The sequence below is a fragment of the Bombyx mandarina genome, chromosome 10 (assembly GCF_030267445.1).
Source record: "Bombyx mandarina strain Sakado chromosome 10, ASM3026744v2".
NCBI lineage: Eukaryota > Metazoa > Arthropoda > Insecta > Lepidoptera > Bombycidae > Bombyx > Bombyx mandarina.
In genome coordinates this window covers 12957497-12979180 of record NC_143217.1, presented here as the reverse complement: position 1 = coordinate 12979180, position 21684 = coordinate 12957497, and the positions used below count along the sequence as shown (strand labels likewise).

Here is a 21684-nt window from a genome sequence, read left to right as displayed (position 1 = left end):
GATCCATAATTCATTGCACTACATGGAGAGCTTTCCGACTTTTGAGACCAACCAATATGACTCAAATTAAAATCACCCAAAATTATCACTTGATCAGATTGCTCGATAACATTTGTAGAGTTTTCCAGAAAACTAGACAAGTGCTCCAAGGAAACTGGAGGGGGAAGGTAAACAGCGCAAATAGAAACTTTCTTGATCAAGTTGTTAGTTTTGATATCGATTGACACCCATAGATCTTCAGCAGTACTTTCCCAACCTAAGTGCCTATAAGATGGGATATGTTTAGATATTGCGATCATAACACCCCCTCCATCTGCCTTGGAACTCGTCGAACACGATCGATCCTTCCTATATACAACATAACGTTTGTCCATAAATTCACTACTTAAAACATTACAATTTAACCAAGTTTCGGTGAATACTATTAGATCAAATTTATTAACAGCTATATTCCTAAGTACATCTTCTGTCTTAGTTCTCAAGCCGCGCACGTTTTGGTAATATATATTTACAGACATCTTTAAAAAAAAAACTATTATAAATCATTTGATCAAATTTATTTTATCTCACTAGGCAATTAATTTTAAGCTTTCTTCGTCTTTAATATATATAACGTGACTCTGCTCATTTTTCCTTACGAAAACTTTACCATCCCTCACCCATATAAACTTAAAACCAGTATCTTTTGTCTTCTTACGAGCGGCCGCATGTAAGTGTTTATTTATCGGCGTTAGATGTTCAGATACAAATACTGGCACACGACGTCCCCCGATTCCTAGATGCTCTGAATTCAATTTGTTGTCTAAATTCTTCTTATTGAACTTAGTAACTGCAGCCAGCAACTCATCGCGACGGCGCTGACTACGTAGCTTAATAATCACGGAGCGAGGACGGTCATTCTCCTTATTAAGTTTGGCAATACGTGTTACGTGGAGAATGTCGCTGTCGCCAAAAGGATTTCCGACAATTCTACCCAGCTGCTCAATAGTCGTTATTAAATTTTCTGATTTATTTTCAGGGATACCATTGATCTCAATATTTGGGGAACGCATGCTTTGTTCTACTTGCCCCAGTCTATTTGTCAAATTCTTCACTTGTATTGTTAAATTATTGTTCTTAGAAACTAAATCAGAAATTGTATCATCCCTCTCGCTTACCATTTGCTTGAGTTCCTCGTATTGTTTATTAAAAAATGTTAAGGATTCGTGGAAGTCAGCTATTTGTTGGGAAATATTCGATAAGTGTTCAGAAACTAGTTGTTTGATAGTTTTTGTTATCTCCTGTTTAATAATGATACGTAAATGTCCTTCAGTCCTTCAGATATGCCGCACTGGGCGGACTCCAGAGCGCACTTCCAATCTAATTTGCAGATAAATTAGATAAATTAGTCCTATATATGTATGTATATATGTACGATTGAATGAGCCATAACTTATAATTATTAAACTTTAATTTTAATGATGAGTTTTTACCGTCATTTATTAAACAGCAGCGAGTAGCACCACACACACACACACACACACACACACACACACACACACACACACACACACGCACACATGTACGAACATGTCACAGTATTTTAATATATTTTTAATTGTTGTTATGTCACAAGTGTCGCACGAGGAGCCGCCGAGCCGAGCCGCTGTGTGATAACATTCCTTTGGGCAGACGCGTTATCGGCCACGCTACAGACAGACCTAAATGTACCCTCTTATCCTTCAGATAGCACTCGGGTCAACTGAATACCTTCTCAACGGTTTATAGTGTTCTTTTTGTGTGCGGATGTGCTCGCTTACCGGTGTTAGTGAGTCATTCCAATATACATACAATCTTTATAGAATTCGCAATCACTCGCACAATTCTGAGTGAAGCAATTTCAAAGGAGCAAGGGATACGTAGGGCAGCAGAACTGCCGGCCTCCTCCGGCACTTTCACTTTTTTTCCTACCTATTCACTGGTTCACAGCCTAAGGGCCTATTCCAACTACGCGCGGACGAGTAGGTGAGCTCACGGGCTCAACCTGAGGGAATTTGCTAACACTAGCCCTAGCAAGAACAACTCTACCATCGGATCGGATTCGCGACCCACTGAGAAGATCCGGCGAGAAACTCAGTGGGATGTGTCTATGGGACACTTTCGCTAAAGTGATGACGTTAAACGTTCGTGACAATCAACGACTGATATCTTGATGAAGCAAAACATTATTCAATTTTTTAAAGTACTTTATTAAGAACTCAAGCGAAATCAGTAAATACAATCCAAAAGTTTTACCGGACTACCTAATGAATTACACGTACCATTGCTCATGGACATCGATGGACTCGGCACAACGACGCAGAGCTGATGTTAGCTGATGGTAGAACGCTAGCACCGCCACCGCCGCCGCCACCATCACCGCCACCGCTCTCACGTTATCTCCAGAATTATTTAATAAAACTATGTTTACCGTTCGCGCACGTTATTCTTTACACAACAGCCTTTTTACAATAAATCAAAAACAAAGACGTAAAATACTCAAGACATGGGAAATTGTAAAATGAAAACAATAAATACGATATTAAGCCAGAGAAGCGGCCAATGGGAGTACTCATGCGCTCCGGTTCAAAGGGTCAGACCGCCGTCATACATTACAATGAAATGTCGACCTCATATCTCGTGGTGAGAGATGGATTCACGTTATTATCAATATAAGCTCTGGTTGCCACTAAACACCGGATGGGCCATAAGCTTGTCCCTCAGTCAAGGAAATTAAAGTAACGTGCCCAAATTGGTTATGATCCAGTCGCGCTCGCGGCGCACGTCCGAGCAGGAGCCTGATGAGCTGTCCCCCGGCGCCGGACGCGACTTGCGAGTGTTCGTAGGCGCGAGTTATCAGTGCTATTAACTGTTGGAACACAACTCTACCGTACCGTAACGTACGTCAACTAGGACGTCCACACGTTGTAACACACATAGCTATGTCACAGCGACATTCATAGACAAGTATTTGTTCACAGGTTCACCACGCAACCATACGTAGGCCTTCTAAATAAATTCAAAAACAGATACACATATTATACATTAAACACTCAGACAAAGAGCAAACAAACCTTCTCATACCGCGAATCGCGTACGCCCGATGTAAGAATCGAACCCACAAACCTCGGCTCGGCTGTCAGTGGTATTAATTACTGCACCACCGAGTCGGTTTGATACTAGATTGAACTTGAATAAGGAAGCATGGAGATTGTGTATGGGTTTACCAAGCTCCAGCTATTCAAATTCGTTCATTTTTCAGGGTCATGGAAGACAGTCCAGATCTGATAGTAGGCTCGTCAATTTACAGTGAACGAAATAAGTAGAACATTAAGAGTTGTTGCGCACGCGCCCTAGAAGTGTCACTCGACAAAACACTAGAGTAGTGTTTACTGGGAGAGCACGTGTGAGTACATAGGTATCCCGTTCGTTCGTTGGTGAACCTACGGTGACGTGTGGCGGCAGCGTGCGACTCGGGCAGGCTTCAACCACTTAACCCAGATGATAACGCAGCCACCACACGCACACACACACACATGTGTCATCTCTAAATCTGATCGATGCTGGCTTATGTTATAACAATTAATTAGAAAATTTACAATAACTTAGTGAGGTGTTGCCGTCCGTGTGATGCTACAGCACATCATCAATAAGGCTCCCTCGTCGGTGCTCCCCGGACGCTGCACACCTACATACATCTTTATTTTAACAGATTTCAAAGGGACCGATAGAGAAAGTGATTGTGCGCACGCAGCAGAACTGCTGACAGTAGGTTTATTATTTTTGAGTGTATGCCTTTCTAGGTCATCAATGTTAACGGTGACCGCCTGCGATATGTACTTGCATGACCGAGGTATGTAGCGGTGGCGGTGTCAGCTGGCCGACGAGCGAGGCTTTCACTGCGCACTCTCCGCACGCTGCGTCCGCGCACTGTGCCGTAACGTAGCGTTGACTCGAGCTAATAGTACTGCCAGTGCTGCTCGTATACTCTGTGTAGAGTACTCGCTCGTGTGTCGAGCCTGAGCGTTGCCGAGAAACAACTCTGGGGTCGAGTGACCGCGAGATGCACTGATCTGCTAAAAAAACTCGAGCAGATTTGCCAAGCAGGTTCCTACCATCGCCATGCCTATTTCTGCCGAGATCGCAGTCCTGTGTTCCTACTTAAAGGGTGGGACAAAATAAGATTGACACTTGGAGGATCGCGGCCTCATTCACGTCGAGATCTCTGGAAGCCCCAGTTACCACTGTACGGTTGCTGTAGCAAGAGTAAAGAGTAAACTGCCCTTTACTAATGAAACAAGTTGATTGCAATTTTAACTCCGTATATTCACCAGTGTCTGCCGTGTCGGGTGGGCTATGTACGACTGACCAAATGCATGCGATGCACAAAACTGCATACGCTGCTAAATGTGTCCCTACACCACTTTAAGCCGATTTGAGGCAGCAATGTATCATACGAAGAAAAACGTATGGATTGATCTCGCGTCTCGAAGGTGGCCGTAGCAATACCTATAGCAGTTTCTGAAGAGTATGCGGACTAAATAGAACGGAGGCTCATCTACATTTTTTCCCTACCTCTCCGCTGGTAGCCTAAGGCTATTCCAGCTTCGCGCAGCCGGGGCTCATCTTCCAATCAACACAACAACAAAATAATCCAATATTTAAATAACATGTAGCCAAATGTAGAGATTGCAAACGGAAATATTCCTTAAGTACTCGCAGACGTACTTTGCAGGTTTTTCTAAATTGCGTCCTTATGCGAACAAAATTAGGTTTTAATAATAGTACAAAATACTATTTTTACAATGCACTTAGCAATACAAGTACTTCATAATTAGTGAAATAATACTACGTATTCACAATGTTTTGTTAATTTCGAAGATTACTCGGTCAAAGCCACGGAGCAGTCTCCCTCTGCACTGTGTCCCTACTGTGCTGCATGTACTGCGTGTGGTCTGGGCAGGGGCAGGTGTACAGTAGTAACGTCACGCGGAGTAACAGTAGAACTACTCAGCTTCGAGTCGATGGCTTGAGTGAAGCAGCCTGCTAATAGCCTGCTAATAGTGCAGCTGTTGCACCGCCGCCAACAGATGGTCACCACTCACCACCGACCAGATACTCCACTGATACTAATTTGAAGTCGTCGTGGCCTAAAGGATAAGACGTCCAGTGCACTCGTGTTGAGCGATGTTCGAATCCCGCAGGCGGGTACCAATTTTTCTAATGAAATATAATATGTACATACTTAACAAATCCACGGTGAAGGAATAACATCGTGTAATAAAAATCAAACCCGCAAAATTATAATTTGCGTAGTTACTAGTGGTAGGACCTCTTGTGAGTCCGCACAGGTAGGTACCACCGCCCTGCTTATTTCTGCCTTGAAGCAGTAATGCGTTTCGGTTTGAAGGGTGGGGCAGCCGTTGCTTGCACTGTTATAACTGAGACTTAGTACTCACATCTCATTAGGTGTAGTAGGTGGCGGCATTTAGGGTGTACATGTCTATAGGCCACACTTACCACCAGGTGGGCTGAGAGCTCGCCCACCCATCTAAGCAATAAATAAAAATGAAGAAAAAAAACTTGTACTTTAAAATCCAAGCCGATCTTGCAAGAACCGATTGTTAACTGCGTTAAGAAATCAGAAGTTCAAGCACTAGCATCCACAACTTTGAGGTTTACTGAAAGTGAGCTCGTAACGTAAGGTGCTGCTCACCAGTACTCACGAATGACAGCAACATTTAAAAAAATCTGCTTCTCATACTTCCAGAGGGCAATACAGCAATACTAAAACAAGCTGCAAGTCTGACATGCAACAAGTGACTATGTATAATAATATGATCACACGGATGTCTCACTAGGGGTTTCCATTACCGTTGAAGCACACCAATGCATTGGATGCTGTGTTGGGTGGGTCGTATTAGTTCGACCTCACGTGTTAAGGTTGTACCACAGCTCGTAAAGCAACTCCGGTGGGCCGTGAGCTCTTCTCGGTGACGACAGATTTGTTACAAACATAAAGCAACTTATGCAAGTGGAACAATATGTTCTCGGGCCGTCGAGCCGCGTAATCAGACAATAATTGACACAAGTACCGACGTCACGTGTTAGCTGAAGATACCGCAGCATAAACAAGTCCAGCGCGAGTGCACCCCGCTCCGGTCCGCGCGGACGACACGCCACACTCGCTGACAATACCGAGCACACGCACACACCCCACTTCGATAAAGCGGCACGACACGAGAACCCTCTCATCGTGGCCGCCGGTAACTACATTCCCGATCCTGCGGACAGAATGGAAAGCAGTCGACGTCGCCCAAAACACGTCACCTCGGATCCTCCCGATCCTCTAACGGTGCTTCTAGGTACTTCAAGCACCGGTCACCGTTCTCGTCGAACCCGTCGCTTGCGACGAAGGGCTCGACGAGTAAATTAACTCCCAGACACAGCCCACTGAGTTTCTCGCCGGATCTTCTCAGTGGGTCGCGTTTCCGATCCGGTGGTAGATTCTGCGAAGCACGGCTCTTGCTAGGGTTCGTGTTAGCATCGTCAGGTTTGAGCCCCGTGAGCTCACTTACAAACGTTAGGGTTACGCTGAAATAGCCTCTCAAGGCTCTCAGCTCAGGTAGGAAAAAAAAAAAGCACACACGCACACACGCGCACATGTGTCATCATCAACACGTTCATTGTGTTATTACAATCATCGAATTATTGAATAAGACCATTGAGGTAATGGTAATTTAAATAATTAAAAAAAATCTAAATTATAAGGTTTTCGCTTCAAGGGGCCTACTTTCTTTAATTATATCTGAAGTAGAATGCTTCTTTGAGTAAATATGAGTATGTGTGTCAAAAAACAACGTCTTTTTAAAAAACCTTATTTAGCTTGGTACGTATCTGTGTTCGCACGTATGTATTTATGTATGTACTCTACTCTACTCTGAACACGACCCCCTTCAAAAGTCGCGTTGATTTGAAACTTGGCCCACTTATCGAGAGCCGATGACCATACAATAGTATAATAGCATTATCCAAATACTCTGGTCGGGATCTTCAGGAATAACGCTGTGAGTCCGGTGGCGCCTCCTGCGACGGACCAGAGTGTACGCACTCGCTCACTCTCTTGGATTCAACCGTTCCTATGAAATTATCATTAAATACTAAAAAGATATAGTCACTAAAAAGTAGAAAATAATTTTCTATGAGATAAAGGAAACAGATACAAAAGTAAAAAAATTATAATTAATAAACAAAGTACTGATGTGCACCGTGTAATAAAAATCTATTTGAATTCGTGTCTCAAGGTGGGTGGCGAAGTTCACGACGCAAAGTCGAGGGACTCCTGTGATACTTGCCGCCGAGTGTACGCGCCTGTCCCTGTCCAGGTCGTGTCCGGGCAGCACGCGCGTGCGACAGGTGGAGCCACTGTTGGTTTAATAAATAGAACCAGAACGAGCGATGCGGCTGAGTGTAGCCCCTGGGCTCAACCCTGACTCAACTCTTGCGGACGGTGGAACGACCGACTGATGACTCGTCGACAACATCGAAAAAGACTGTCTCAGTGTATCTTATACAGAAAATAAATCAAATAGGTAAATAATTTTAGGAGCGAATTTTTGAGAGCAACTCCTGTTATATTTATTGCACCTGTGTTAGTCTGTTCGATACAAACATACGAATTAGTGAGCACACAGAGACGCGCGTGCTGTGCGTGCTGCCAGACGAGCCATCTGTCTCCTGCGCCTTAACAGCGCACTCCACGAACTTTGCCGAAATAACAAACAAATGGAGTATTCTAATTTTCCAGATTGAAGCTTAGACGAGGTTAGATCGGAGTGCGGGCCACTCCGTCAAGCATCCTTGTAAGGCATCCTTGGGTAAACGACCAACGTAACGATGTATTTCATTTATTTTCGAAACGCTGTCTTTCTGCACTTGGCGACCCAAGTGATGGTGTGAGGGCACACGGGTCTGCCGGTCACTCATGACTCAAGAGTCTTCGTGACTGTGTCGATTTAACGTTAACATTCACCGGAGCAACACTCGCATTCCACACGCAGCGACGCGACGGGCGTGTGCGTGTGTGTGTGCGACCTCCGAGCGACTCGGGCGGCGCCGGCGGGCGAGCTCTGCGCGAAACGAATAAGGAGCGCGAAGGGTAGCCGCACCTGCTCCGCGGACAGAGCGCACGCGAGACACGAACGACGCCGACCCTTTTAAATTGTTCACTTCCTCCGAACAATATCTACAGTTCAGCTTCATTTGTTTCTCGACGCGTGCGGCCACTCTGTCCCCTCCGGACCAGTGCTCCCAGCGGTCGTTATCTCAGGGCACCAGACCGGCTTCACGCTCCACTGGTGCAGTGACTGCAGGTTACACGACAGACGACGTTCTATGGAACTTTCACAAAGTAATGAGGCACGGAATGCGGACGCCGCGCCGCTCGGACACTGGCTACACCGGTAGACCCCGGCCCAGTGTATGGTGCCGTTTGTGTTCTCAGAACTCCGCGGTGAGTCGGAGGCGCTCGGTGAAAGCGCTCCTCGGGGGCAGGGGGGCGGCGGCGGCCGGCCGGTGCCCGGTCCACACTACGACGTCACGCTACTTTCAATTTATCTGCAACTAGTTTTATATAATTTTATATCAATCTGAATTCAATAAGTGTAACACAAATTGTGTCTATTCGGCCGACACGCGTCCTCTGTCGACAGAACGCGCTACGGGTGCCTGCAAGTATCTAACAGTCGTCAACAAGCCAGTCTCGAACTTGAGACGTTTAACTTTTATAACACGAGAGCGTCCGGTTGGATTGCGTCGATGTTATGAAACCGTACGGAGCATGAGGCGCGCGAGTCGAACAATGAATCGACAATGAGTCCTGCGTCATCGGACGTCACGCCGCGAATATATTAGTGGTCAATCACTTTCGCCTCGTCTCTCGACCCTCGACGGTAATAAAGTTAACTCTTTGCGAGGCCTGCGCAGTTTATCTCGGTCGACGCTTTTACACCTAATTAGTGTTCCTCAGCGCGCCAACGCCCCTGCCACATGCCAGTTCGCAATTTAATTTGATTTGAGATACTGTTGCCGAAAATAAACTGAGGTGATCGTGAATTTCTCGAAATAATATTCACTTATATATATTTCTATCTCACCAACAGTTACAGGTGTACAAAATTTGAACTAATTCATTAAATAATTTGTTAATTTTAGACGTTCCCACGATCGACTTGTTTGATTCTTCGAATCTTCTATTCGAGAGCGTCATAATATCGCATATACATAAGTGACACCCTCCACGACAATGTTCCGCGAACATTTCATCGTTCCAAGTACTTTCACCGACACGCGCCTACACACGACATGCGAACAATAGGTATATATATAAGCGAAGGCGTAGTGAGTGCGCGGTGAGGGCGCGGTGCGGGCGACCGCGGGTGAGACCGCGAGTCGCCGCCGCCGCGCTGTCAGTGAAGCCGCAACCTCGCCTTCATAAGAAATGAAAGCTTTACAATACTTTACATCGTCGTGCAATCAGAGACCGGCGCCGCGGCGGCGCACAATACCGTGTAGCTGTAGCTGTTTTAGAACAGAAGTCATCCTGAAGAGACCTGGGCCTGATAACAAAATTGGTAGCGTCGCCGCCCTCGCCCTCGCCTCCCGCACACTCGTCACAATACAATTGGGACTTCAACCTCATGTCCTACGATGGGCGGTCAAGTTAGTTCTCAGTCGTTGTAGTTGACCCGCGTGACGCGAAGCGTGCTCCAGTCTGATAAGTAGTGAGTGGTACAGCCTGCCGCCTACTCGAGACCGCTCTATAGGTCACCAGATCAAACGACGCGAGCCGACCTGTTTCTCAACATTACGTTATTCAATTGAAAAGCAATCACAAAGTGAAAAGGAGAAAGTAACGTCTCCCAGGAACGCGTGGTACTCTGCGACAAGCCATTATGAAACTATGTACTCAACGAGCAAGCTCTGTCGTTACGTCACACACCCACACATACACAGCGACGTGATAGAGAGACGCACTTTCTGCGATCGAGAGATGAGTGTGCCAGCCTGTCAGGTCAGCTAATTATCTATACTTATATATTAATACGTGAAGCAAAAACTTTGTATCCCTTTTTACGAAAATTGCGCGGACGGAGTATGAAATTTTCCACACTTATAGAGAATATATAGAAAAAGTGCACAATGCTAATATTTTTTTAAGATAATGGCTAAAAGATACATTAAATCAATAATGAAAACATTACACACACTACCATGGATTTGACACACACACGTATACTCTTTGTTTATTGTCAAACTTTTGTTATTGCTTAAAGTCTGTAGTCAAATTGAGAATAGGTTAGTATTGTTTATCTTTAATAGCCCAGTCATGTCTGTAACCTAACTTTGATATGAAACTCCTTAAGTAACGATTCGATGACTGTCAAATGGACGCTAGTTGTTAAGGACGTGATGCGTTACGTCAGCACAGCACAGCGCAGCACAGCGCAGCGCAATGTCGCATGTCGGCTCTCGAACGTACGTAGTCCAGCAAACTGCCGGTCCCACTGCTCTGTTGAGGTCACTGCTCATGCTAGGAACATCGACTCCATGTCTCAAGGCGATAATACTACTTATGATCAAAAACTATTTTCCTCTACTTATGATGAGGAGAGTTATCTACTCGTCTGAATAGAATGAACTAACGCATCGAAATACCTTTCAAAATATCAAATGAACGTAAATGTAAGGGGTTCTTTTTGAATTCGCTCTCCCTAACCGCTGCTTCCGGTTAGAATTAAATGAATGAATGTGTATAAGGGGGTTTTTCAAAATGTTAGCCTAAAAAGGGGGGAATTAAGCTCGAATTTTTTTTTTTATTGCCATTGTAGGCAGACGAGCACACGGTCCACCTGATGGTGAGTGGTTACCGTCGCCCATGGACTTCAGCAATGCCAGGGGCAGAGCCAAGCCGCTGCCTACCGCTAAAGAAACCGCTACCGCTTGGAAAGTTCGTGGCTATCGATGGTAGAAGCATGAAATTTAAATAAAGTTTCCTGCAGTTTAGAACAATATTTTAGAAATCATACATAAATATACTCTAACGTGCTTTAAGGACAATATACTGATTCAGTGATTTTTCAGAGCCGATGGTCCAGTGGGCGTGTGCGCGTCCAGTGCTAGCGCGGAGGCTGTCTCCAGCGGACCGAGCAGCGCGCGACGTGTGGGGCGCAGCCCCGCGGCCCGGGCACACTACTAGCGATGTGGGGGACCCGCGTCCCTCTCCTTCTACTCCCCACGATCTAGCGCAGAACAAAAGACATAAACGCGTGCTATCTTGTAATTTGCGTATATGTGCTTTACATACACGAACATTACGTTCGGGAAAGTAATTGTAAAAAAGCATAGCCTTTGGCAATTGAATTGTGGGAATTAATAAGAAAAACCAACATGTTCATTAATGTCTATTTTATTTTTATTGAACAGCCAATCTCACGGGGCAAGAGGGTCGTCGATACGCTCGTTACACGGATCGGGCTGTACCACACCACGGTCGCGTGGTCCACGCACACACACGCACACACACACGCACGCACACACAGTCCGGCGGGCGCGGGTTCGTCACGCGACGCGCGTCGCGCTCGTCAGTGAAAATACAAAATAATACTGTAGAATAAATATTCAATGTGAGAATATATTAAAGCTCGAATTTCGGGTGAAGTCCGCTCGGATTTCGTTCAGCAGACCGTCTCCATGGGGACGCGGGGTGTAGGTACTGGCGCAGGGGCCGGGGCGGCGGCCTGCGTGGTGTGCGTCAGAGATTCCCCACAGGACGGCAGGTGCGTCGAGGAGTGGCGGCCCGCGCCCCGCTCTCCGCCTCCGCTGCCGCCCTTCGCGCAGCACGCCGCAGCACACCGCTTTAGCGCTGCCCAGGCGTGCGGTTGACACCCCACCACCAGGAAGATGAGCACGCCCTGGAGAGCATTGAGCAGATCCGTCGCGTACCACACGTACTCCGGCCCGCCCGCCGCCCACGACACCACATCCGCACCCCACGTCACGCCCATCACTACTACCAGCTTGGCACACACGCGTCCCAAAGCTGCCCTGCAACCATCACAAGCTATTTAAAGAACTGGTCGTAATTGCGAGGAAACACACAGCAGACTTTCTCTCTCACCTCTCGGATGTAGACTTGACCTCATCGCGCCGCCAGAGGCCGCAGGTCAGCTGGCGCGTGGTAGAAATGAAAAGTGCAAGATTGACCAGAAGCAAGACGCCCACCGGACCGAAGAAGTAGACGAGAATCTCCATGTCACCATAAAACCAGCAACGCTGCACGGCGAAGCGCGGCCGCAGCAGAGGCGCAGCGCCGGCCGGCAGGTGGTCGAGCAGGGCGCCGGTGCCGGCCACCAGCAGCGGCCCGCCCCACGCGTACACCATGTACACGCGGAGGCGCCACGCCTCCTGGCCGCGTTCCAGCGAGGTCGGGCGGAAGTCCCTGCACACAGGCGTAGCTCACTCAGCTGCCGCAATGTTGGAACCGGTATAGCACGCCACGCAATTAGATCGCTGTTTCAGTTTTGTCAATCGTAACATGTCTGTCTGTTCAACGTGAGACCTTCTCATTGTGGTGCCATCGCTACCTTATCTTCATATATTGTACGTAACTTTCTAACTGATAACTTCCTAGTTGCTATGTTATGGACCGGCACGTTATAAAGCCGCACGGGTGAGTAGCACCAACCTGCGTATCTCTACCGCGAAGCAGTCATACGTTCCGGCTCTAAGGATGGAAGAGCCATTTACACAATACAATTGAGACTTCACCTCATGTATCGCGACGGGTGACGGTATTCGTGTACTGACATTTATAGGCTCCGGCAACGTAAGCTAGCGTAAACTAGAACCCGGGTCTATAAAAAGTTCTACTATATGTGATCAGGGCGTTCCCAGCAACAAATAGCCCTTCAACTGACGAACACATTATTTTGAGGAAAGTATGCGTATTGCGTTCTATATTATTATTGATTACATCGTCAGACTCCGAATGTTTTAATTTCTGCAATGAGTGTCCACATTCGAAAACTACTTTTGTACCCTCTGTATCGCGAAATATTTGATTTAATTTTGAATCGATTTGTGGAAATGCTAATCCCTACAAAAATAACGAAAATAATCGAAATAAAATCACCCACTAGTGAGACTGAAACTCACCGGAAAGTCCACCAAATGTTGAAACACATCGTGTTGAGCCAGAAGAACGCGGACAGGAACAAGAAGTGCATGCAGACCGCTACACGCAGCGCCGCACATGTGGACAACACACAGACACACGTCTTAACCATGACACACTTTAGAGCAGCAGAATACCAGCTGAGTAACAGCGGCCACCGACTCACCTAGCGCGCGACACAACGTCGGCGGCACGGAGTTGTCGGCCAGCTGCGTCGCCGCCAGCAGCACGTCGCCCAGCATCAGCGCCGCCACATAGTGCGTCTGGCACCGCCAGTGCAGCGCGTGGTGAGCCGCCGGCAGCGCGAATCCAGCCGCCAGCGTGGCGGCCAGGAACGCCGCGCCCACCGCCAGCCCTGCACCGTAGAGCGCGTGCCGAGCCGTCCGCCGCGGGACCACCGCGCTCGCCACCGCTTCGCAAGTCAAAATGCGCGTGCCCTCCTCACCCACCACTGCTTCTGCACACCACGCACCCGCCTCTAGCTTGGTGCCACTAAGTTCTAGCGCGCCGTCCGGCATCAGCACGGCTCCGCTCAGGGCGCCCGTCACCCCGTAGCTCAAGCCGGCGACGCACGTGGGCCACCCGCCTCCGACGACGGTGCCGTTAGCTAATTTCCGCAGTTCCGCAAGAACCTCAACAGACTTGGACTCGTTCAAGATACAATGGCCACCGTCAAACACTCGTCCCTCGCCACAACACTTGGATAACGTGTGCGTGACATCCTCGGCGCACACGAGGGCTGCAGCCGCATCCGTGCAGTATCGCGACAAGGCCAGCGCTCGTCCTCTACTCCGGATCATCATTAGAGAGCCGTCATTTCTGAGAAGCGCGTAAGCAGCCGCGTGTTCTGGAATGATCTGGAGCTCCTTGCAATTCGGGACGGTCGCGTCGCGAAACTTCCACTGTGCGGGCAAACGACCACGCTCCAAGAAGCGTCCCACGACCGGCCCGTACACGAGCGGTACCCATTTTTGCTGAAGATCAGTCTGGGGCACACAGGCCGAGGGCACAGCGGCGGGGGTGATCACGAGCGCACTGAGCGCCGCGAGATCGAGGCTGAGGCCGGCGGGACAGCAGCGCGGAATAGAGAGAGGTTGGGAGTGCGCGCCGCCCGCTGACACCCAGCACACTGTCCACGCGACCACGACGCCGAGAGTCGCCAGCATGTCGACGCGGTTCTACCGCACTCGAGTCCGCTTGCGAACTGTCATCGCAACAAACACAAACACAAAATGCAATCACGCGACGAACACTTCCTTTATTAATTACTACAAACTGGGCACTGACAACAATCGTTGCGTCGCACTGATCTCCGTGATAATACGAACAGGAACACTTTAAAGCTTTGTTAAAATCGAAATAGTCGCGATGTCACGCACGTGGCAGTACAGAGAGCGATCCCAAGATGTGTCCTCCCGCCCTGAGAGCAGCGCACAGACTGACACACACAGCACACTGGCCCCGCTCCGACCCGCGCCGCGCTGCCCGCCCGCCGCCCGCGCCCTGCCGCGGTGCACGGACCAGCTGAGGCTTGTTTGTGTTGAACTTTGTCAAGTACTGACTGAATTCTTTCTAAAAAGCTCTGCGGCACAAGCCGACCTCCGTTACTCAATCACAAGCATCTCTCCTGTTCAGTTGACTATATAATTTACGAATTCAAAGTTTATTTGTTTCGACGTGTTACTTTAATTTACCGTAACGCAAGCCCCGTGTTCCGTAGTAAGTGCTCACCGTCGCCGCGTCGCCAAAACTAGAAGAAATACTGCCTGTAAGCTGACTTCGTTATGTCTGTGAGCTCCGGTGACCAGGACATCGGCCTATTTAGTGCAATAATTTTAATTGCGGTGGGACTTTCATTAGCGCCTAGAAATTTATTCACACAATAACTTGGAATATTTTTAATCATTGCCTAGATGATGATACACGCCAGTCTGTTTTATTTTAAAACTAAATAATTAATTAATTTAAAACATATATTTTAGTTTCTATTTTGTTGGTATGGCCGGATCGCTTCTGGTCCAGAAAGCTTGCCCCTTGATAATTCTAAAATTACTATTTATTATTACATTATATTAATAATCATAAGAAGAAGATTTATAATTACATAATAATATTTATTTTCCTAGTTTATAACATAAAATGGTTAGCTGATTTTAGTTGGCGTCCAAAATGCTGGGAGTAGTTGGCGTCCAAAATGCTGGGAGTAGTTGGCGTCCAAAATGCTGGGAGAAGTTGGCGTCCAAAATGCTGGGAGTCCTCAACAGAGCGAAGCGGTACTTCACGCCTGGACAAAGGCTTCTGCTTTATAAAGCACAAGTCCGGCCTCGCGTGGAGTACTGCTCCCATCTCTGGGCCGGGGCTCCCAAATACCAGCTTCTTCCATTTGACTCCATACAGAGGAGGGCCGTTCGGATTGTAGATAATCCCAATCTCACGGATCGTTTGGAACCTCTGGGTCTGCGGAGGGACTTCGGTTCCCTCTGTATTTTGTACCGTATGTTCCATGGGGAGTGCTCTGAGGAATTGTTCGAGATGATACCGGCATCTCGTTTTTACCATCGCACCGCCCGCCACCGGAGTAGAGTTCATCCGTACTACCTGGAGCCACTGCGGTCATCCACAGTGCGTTTCCAGAGATCTTTTTTACCACGTACCATCCGGCTATGGAATGAGCTCCCCTCCACGGTGTTTCCCGAGCGCTATGACATGTCCTTCTTCAAACGAGGCTTGTGGAGAGTATTATGCGGTAGGCAGCGGCTTGGTTCTGCCCCTGGCATTGCCGAAGTCCATGGGCAACGGTAACCACTCACCATCAGGTGGGCCATATGCTCGTCTGCCTACAAGGGCAATAAAAAAAAAAAAAAAAAAATTAAAATATAACAAAATGAATTTTATAGGATTTCTCAAGGCTCTCTCTGAAGGCTCTGCAGCGGGTGGTCGAGTAGACGACAGTAGGTACGGGTTGTGTTTGAATGAAGCTCAGCGAGTCTCGTGCTGTATGTGATTCCTCTGACGTTCCGATTTCGAGCTGCTCTCTGTTCTGTTCACAATGTTCATTTGTTTGCAGCTCAGTTGTATCGCAGCTGTTTTTGTGCACACTTCTCTAAACGTTATTACGAATGTAAACTTGCATTAAGCAAACTTTTTAGTTTTTAACTGTAGTAAAATGGCGTTTTTAATGCGTAAAACTTACAATCAACTATTATATAATCCATACTCCATACTAATATTATAAATAATTAATTATTAATTAATTATTATTAATTATCCCTTAAACAGAATCCTTTGGGACTACAATAATGTCCACGGTAGCGCGGTCTCCGTCAATGTTCCTTCGGAGTTGGCCGATTGCGCTGAACTTATTTTAAGTGAAATAGATGTTTTTTCTGATTGTCTCACTACTTACAGGAAAAATCTGTCGCGGATCATCTCCCAATTAAATTAATCTTAAGCAATGAATGAAATGTATTCAAATCTTAGCTGTATATTTTTTTTATTTTTGATGTTAATGCACTGTCGATTGCACCTATAATTGAGGTGACATCTGCCATGAACTTTTGTCAATTTGTCAATGTTTTGTATTGATGATCACTTTGTTGGTGCGACTTAATAAATAAATAAATAAATGCTAAAGTAACTCTGTCTGTCTGTCTGTCGCGTTTTCACGCCAAAACTACTGAACCGATTTAAATGAAATTTGGTACACAGACAGTCTAGAGCCTGAGAAAGAACATATATTTTTAATGCGAACAAAGGCTTGTAACGGGTTGAAAGGGGGGGAATGAAAACTTGTATATGGAATTATCGTCATTTTTAGACCTAAAAGCTTTTAATTTATTTTTAGGTTGTCCATTCGATATAAATAAACATGACACTAAGCTTACACATCATAATAACATATAGGTTATAATTTAAAAAAATATAGTGTGAATTACCCAAAATATAAAGATAAGTGTAAGAAGGAAAACATCATCCATCTGCGAGCTATTTTTGCGTGCGCCGCAAAAACCGTTAGAGCTACACGTATCTATATAATGTAAAATGAAAATGTATAGTCCTACAAAAAAGCCAATGACAGCATATTATTATATCTATCTTTTGCTTTTCGAGGTGTTAAAGCCCCTGAGGTGTTTACGAATCACTCGTTCATTCAGTTTGCCTATCGCTCGCTGGAAGGAGCCTAATCGGGCGGTAGCTTGCGGGTTCATTTTTGGGTTTTCTAGATTTGTGTATGCCAATAACGTCCGCTTCTTTCCACACTGCGGGAAATAAGCAGTTCGTTATAACGGCATTTAAAATAGAGGCCAACATGTCGCAATTCTGATCCTATAGTAGTTTCTGCGAAGCACTGCATTCTTGTTAGAGCTAGTGTAAGCCAATTCTCTCAGGTTGAGCCCGTGAGCTCATCTACCGGTCCGCGCCAAGCTGCAGTAGCCCCTTACGCTACCAGCGAATAAGTAGGGAAATATACTTAGTCTGGCCATAAATACTGTTACAATTAAAAATAAATAAAATATTACATTTGAATTTGGAATCTGTCATTTTTATATGATTGCTCATTGAGTTTTCTCATTTTGGCGCCAATACATTGTACAATATTTTGCGATATTAAAATGGAGTGGGATGATAAAGAGGACCGAATCGCTGTGATTGCATTACACAAAGTAGGTATGGAGTCAAATGCAATTTAAAACTCTCCATACGCTTGGTATTAGTAAAATGTTTGTGCACCGGGCTATTAATAGGTGCAATGAGACCTCCTCTGTTTGTGACAGAAAAAGATCTGGCCGTCCACGTAGTGTTCGTACGAAAAAGGTGGTCAAATCAGTATGGGAAAGAATTCGAAGAAATCCTGTCCGAAAGCAAAAGATTTTATCTCGGGAGATGAAGATAGCACCTAGAACCATGTCGCGTATTTTAAAAGATGACTAGCGACTTGCAGTCTATAAGAGACGTACTGGTCATTTCTTAACTGATAATTTAAAAGAGATAGGGTGGTAAAATCGAAACAACTACTGAAGCGGTACGCAAAGGGAGGTCATAGAAAATTTTTGTTTTACGGATGAGAATTTTTTTACAATTGAGCAACATTTTAACAAACAAAATGACCGTATTTATGCTCAAAGCTCTAAGGAAGTTTCCCAATTAGTCGAAAGAGTGCAACGTGGGCACTATCCGACTTCAGTGATGGTTTGGTTGGGTATTAGCTATGAAGGAGTGACTGAGCCATACTTTTGTGAAAAAGGTATCAAAACATCGGCACAAGTGTATCAAGATACCATTCTTGAGAAGGTAGTGAAGCCCCTTAACAACACCATGTTCAATAATCAAGAATGGTCCTTCCAGCAAGACTCGGCGCCAGGTCATAAAGCTCGGTCTACGCAGTCTTGGTTGGAAACGAACGTTTCGGACTTCATCAGAGCTGAAGACTGGCCGTCGTCTAGACCCGATCTTAATCCGCTGGCTTATGATTTATGGTCAGTTTTAGAGAGTACGGCTTGCTCTAAACGCCATGATAATTTGGAGTCCCTAAAACAATCCGTACGATTGGCAGCGAAAAATTTTCCCATGGAAAGAGTCCGTGCTTCTATTGATAACTGGCCTCAACGTTTAAAGGACTGTATTGCAGCCAATGGAGACCACTTCGAATAAGCTTTTTATACTTTAAATTGTTTTATATTTATATATTAAACTAACACACTGTAAAAGTAATAAATGTTATTTGCAATAGATTTTTTTTTTTTAATTGTAACAGTATTTATGGCCAGACTAAATATATACAACTATATATCTTATATTATATATCTATAAGATCGGGTCTGTTCGAACTCAAAACTTTTCGTTGTCGAGGTTTTAATTTGATAAATTTGTCTCCATCCCGAATAGCAGAGTAGGTAACTATGTATTAAAAACATTAGAAAATTGATGAAAATAATTGATAAAAGAAAAAACATTTTCCCATACAAAATGTCCATGGATTTCGTAACTGTCAAACATTTAATCAACAACAAATCACATAATTAAAAAACATATAAAAAACAAAAAAAAATGTCTAATAAATGTCAAATCATTACAGACTAGTCCATCAATCCTGTTATATTCTACGAATACCTATATATTATACCATTGAAAAATAAATTGCTGTTCGTTTGTCTCGCTAAAACTCAAGAATGACTGAACCGATTTGCCTAATTTTGATCTTGAAATATTTATGGATATTCAGGGAAGGTTTAATCGCTGAGAAACATAAATAATAATTAAAGGAAAATACTAAAAACGGCAATTTAATTCGATAATCCAATGCAAAGTGTTTCTAGCTGTGAAACATTTGAATTCTTTTGTTAATTGATTGTCAAATATTTATCTATACTTAATATTATAAAGATGAAAGATTTGTTTGTTTGTTTGTATTGAATAGGCTTCGAAACTAATGAACCGATTTGAAAAACTCTTTCACTATTTGCAAACTATCCCCGAGTGACATAGGCTATATTCTTTTTTTTTTTAAATTAGGGTTCCTTACTAAAAATCCAATAATGTAACCCAAGGTGTAAAAAAATTACCTAAAATATTATTTACGTCGCGTGCGCTGCGAAAACTATTGATGATAGAATAAAATAATGTATATACCATGACTTTGTAGAAGACATTATTACTTACAAAAAGTTTCGCGACAGCATATATGTCTAACTACTATAGTTACGCCACAATAAGTGTTGTTTTATTTTTAAAAACGAAACAACATCAAACATCGCTTACCGGGAAGCTCTGACTCAATAAACTCAAAGGCTTTTGTTTTGTATGTAGGTATAACCTTTTTACGAAAATTACAAAAATAATAATATAAAAAAATAAATATGTATCATTTAAATGAAAATAAAAATTCTTTAAAATAATAATAATCAAGCTATCTTTATATATTTTTTTAGTTACGCAAATAGAAGGGTTGATGTGTGTGTATTATAATTATTTAGTATGAAATTTTGGTTAAGACCCGAGTGAAGCCGGAGCGTGCCGCTAGTAGGTACTATATACAGCAAAAGTGAATCGTCAATTCCAAACTTATATAGGTACCTACATATTTTCCATATTTTATATTTTCTTCAAACTTCAAAACCTTTTTTTTTTTAAACAGTATCTGCTGTTTCAGAAATCATAAAAGTGCAAAGGTATCATCAGTTGGTTGTCGAAAAAAGAAAATAAAGAAGTAATTTTCTAAATAATAATAATAACAAATCCATAATTAATTTGTCAGTACGCGAAAGCTATATTCACTGGCAAGGAGAAGGCGACCTGCGTTACGTCAGAGTTCCGAGCTTGCTTGCTTACTTGCTCCGGGGCACATGGAAAAACGTTCCTAATTTCATTACTGTCAGCAAAGATCTGACCGCAAAACGAAGGAGCCCTAGCGTTGGCTTCATCAGGCATAGCTGCAACATTGGCAGAACGTGGACGAACTGCACATTCTTGAATTTACCACTAAACATCAACGAAGCATCAGTTTGCAACATCGCCAAAATAAATGTACGATGCGAGGTCACTAGAGGCACTGGACAGAACGTTAAAAGTTATTTTTTGGTGGAGCCATGATTCTGTTAACAGGTTCAGGTGATATTCGTCAGACTCTTCCATAATTCCCCGATCAACTGTTGCTGACGAACTATAGGCATTTGTGGCGGCACGTAAATACACTCCAATTAACAACTAATATGCACGTGTTTCTTCTATAAGATCAAACTGCGGCTTTGTTGTCGAAGGAGTTATTAGATATTGAAAATGGTAGGGTCGCAGTTGATATTTCGAACGGATGATTTACACTACCCACAGATTTTTGTCACTTTACCGACTTAAAAAGAGCTTATTCAGCGTGTTTTTACGGACATAGAACAACAATTCAGAAACCATAATTGGCAGTTTTAGTTTCCCGACCTATTCGCTGATAGCTTAAGAGGCTATATTCCAGCTAAATTGGTAGAGTGAACGAACAATATTGGCGGCCAAAAACAAAGACGGCGATGATCTCAATCCGACCAGAAGAACATTCTTCCAGGAGAGCTACTTTTTTTGTTTTTTATTCCTTAGATGGGTGGACGAGCTCACAGTCCACCTGGTGTTAAGTGGTTACTGGAGCCCATAGACATCTACAACGTAAATGCGCCACCCACCTTGAGATATAAGTTCTAAGATCTCAGTATAGTTACAACGGCTGCCCCACTCTTCAAACCGAAACGCATTACTGCTTCACGGCAGAAATAGGCAGGGTGGTGGTACCTACCCGCGCGGACTCACAAGAGGTCCTACCACCTTTCTTACAAATCAGTTGACACAGTTTCAACCCAGCTTGACGTAGTTAACTATCCCAGAATTTTTAAATTTCCTGGATTGCCTGGATTACCACATCACAAATTACAATTAAAAGTAGGATCAGTTGT

At 44.6% G+C, this 21684-nt stretch overlaps 2 protein-coding genes and 1 long non-coding RNA gene across 3 annotated transcripts; 1 reads left to right on the top strand and 2 right to left on the bottom strand.

The window, feature by feature from the left end:
* Positions 1-569: 569 nt before the first annotated feature.
* On the bottom strand, positions 570-1160 carry LOC114242128 (uncharacterized). Its single transcript, XM_028173167.2, has one exon. It carries the CDS (start codon positions 1158-1160, stop codon positions 570-572), a length of 591 nt encoding a protein of 196 aa, XP_028028968.2.
* Positions 1161-9954: 8794 nt separating this feature from the next.
* LOC149502250 (uncharacterized) lies at positions 9955-11477 on the top strand. Its single transcript, XR_016323680.1, has 2 exons — positions 9955-10090; positions 11163-11477. It is a non-coding gene; the product is annotated as an uncharacterized LOC149502250 (long non-coding RNA).
* Positions 11470-14702, bottom strand: mthl1 (adhesion G-protein coupled receptor methuselah-like 1). Its single transcript, XM_028173188.2, has 4 exons — positions 13419-14702; positions 13234-13312; positions 12197-12517; positions 11470-12123 (listed from the first exon to the last, which is right to left on the bottom strand). The coding sequence occupies exons 1-4, from the start codon at positions 14416-14418 to the stop codon at positions 11754-11756; spliced, it is 1770 nt and encodes a 589-aa protein (XP_028028989.2). The 5' UTR covers positions 14419-14702; the 3' UTR covers positions 11470-11753.
* Positions 14703-21684: the final 6982 nt, after the last annotated feature.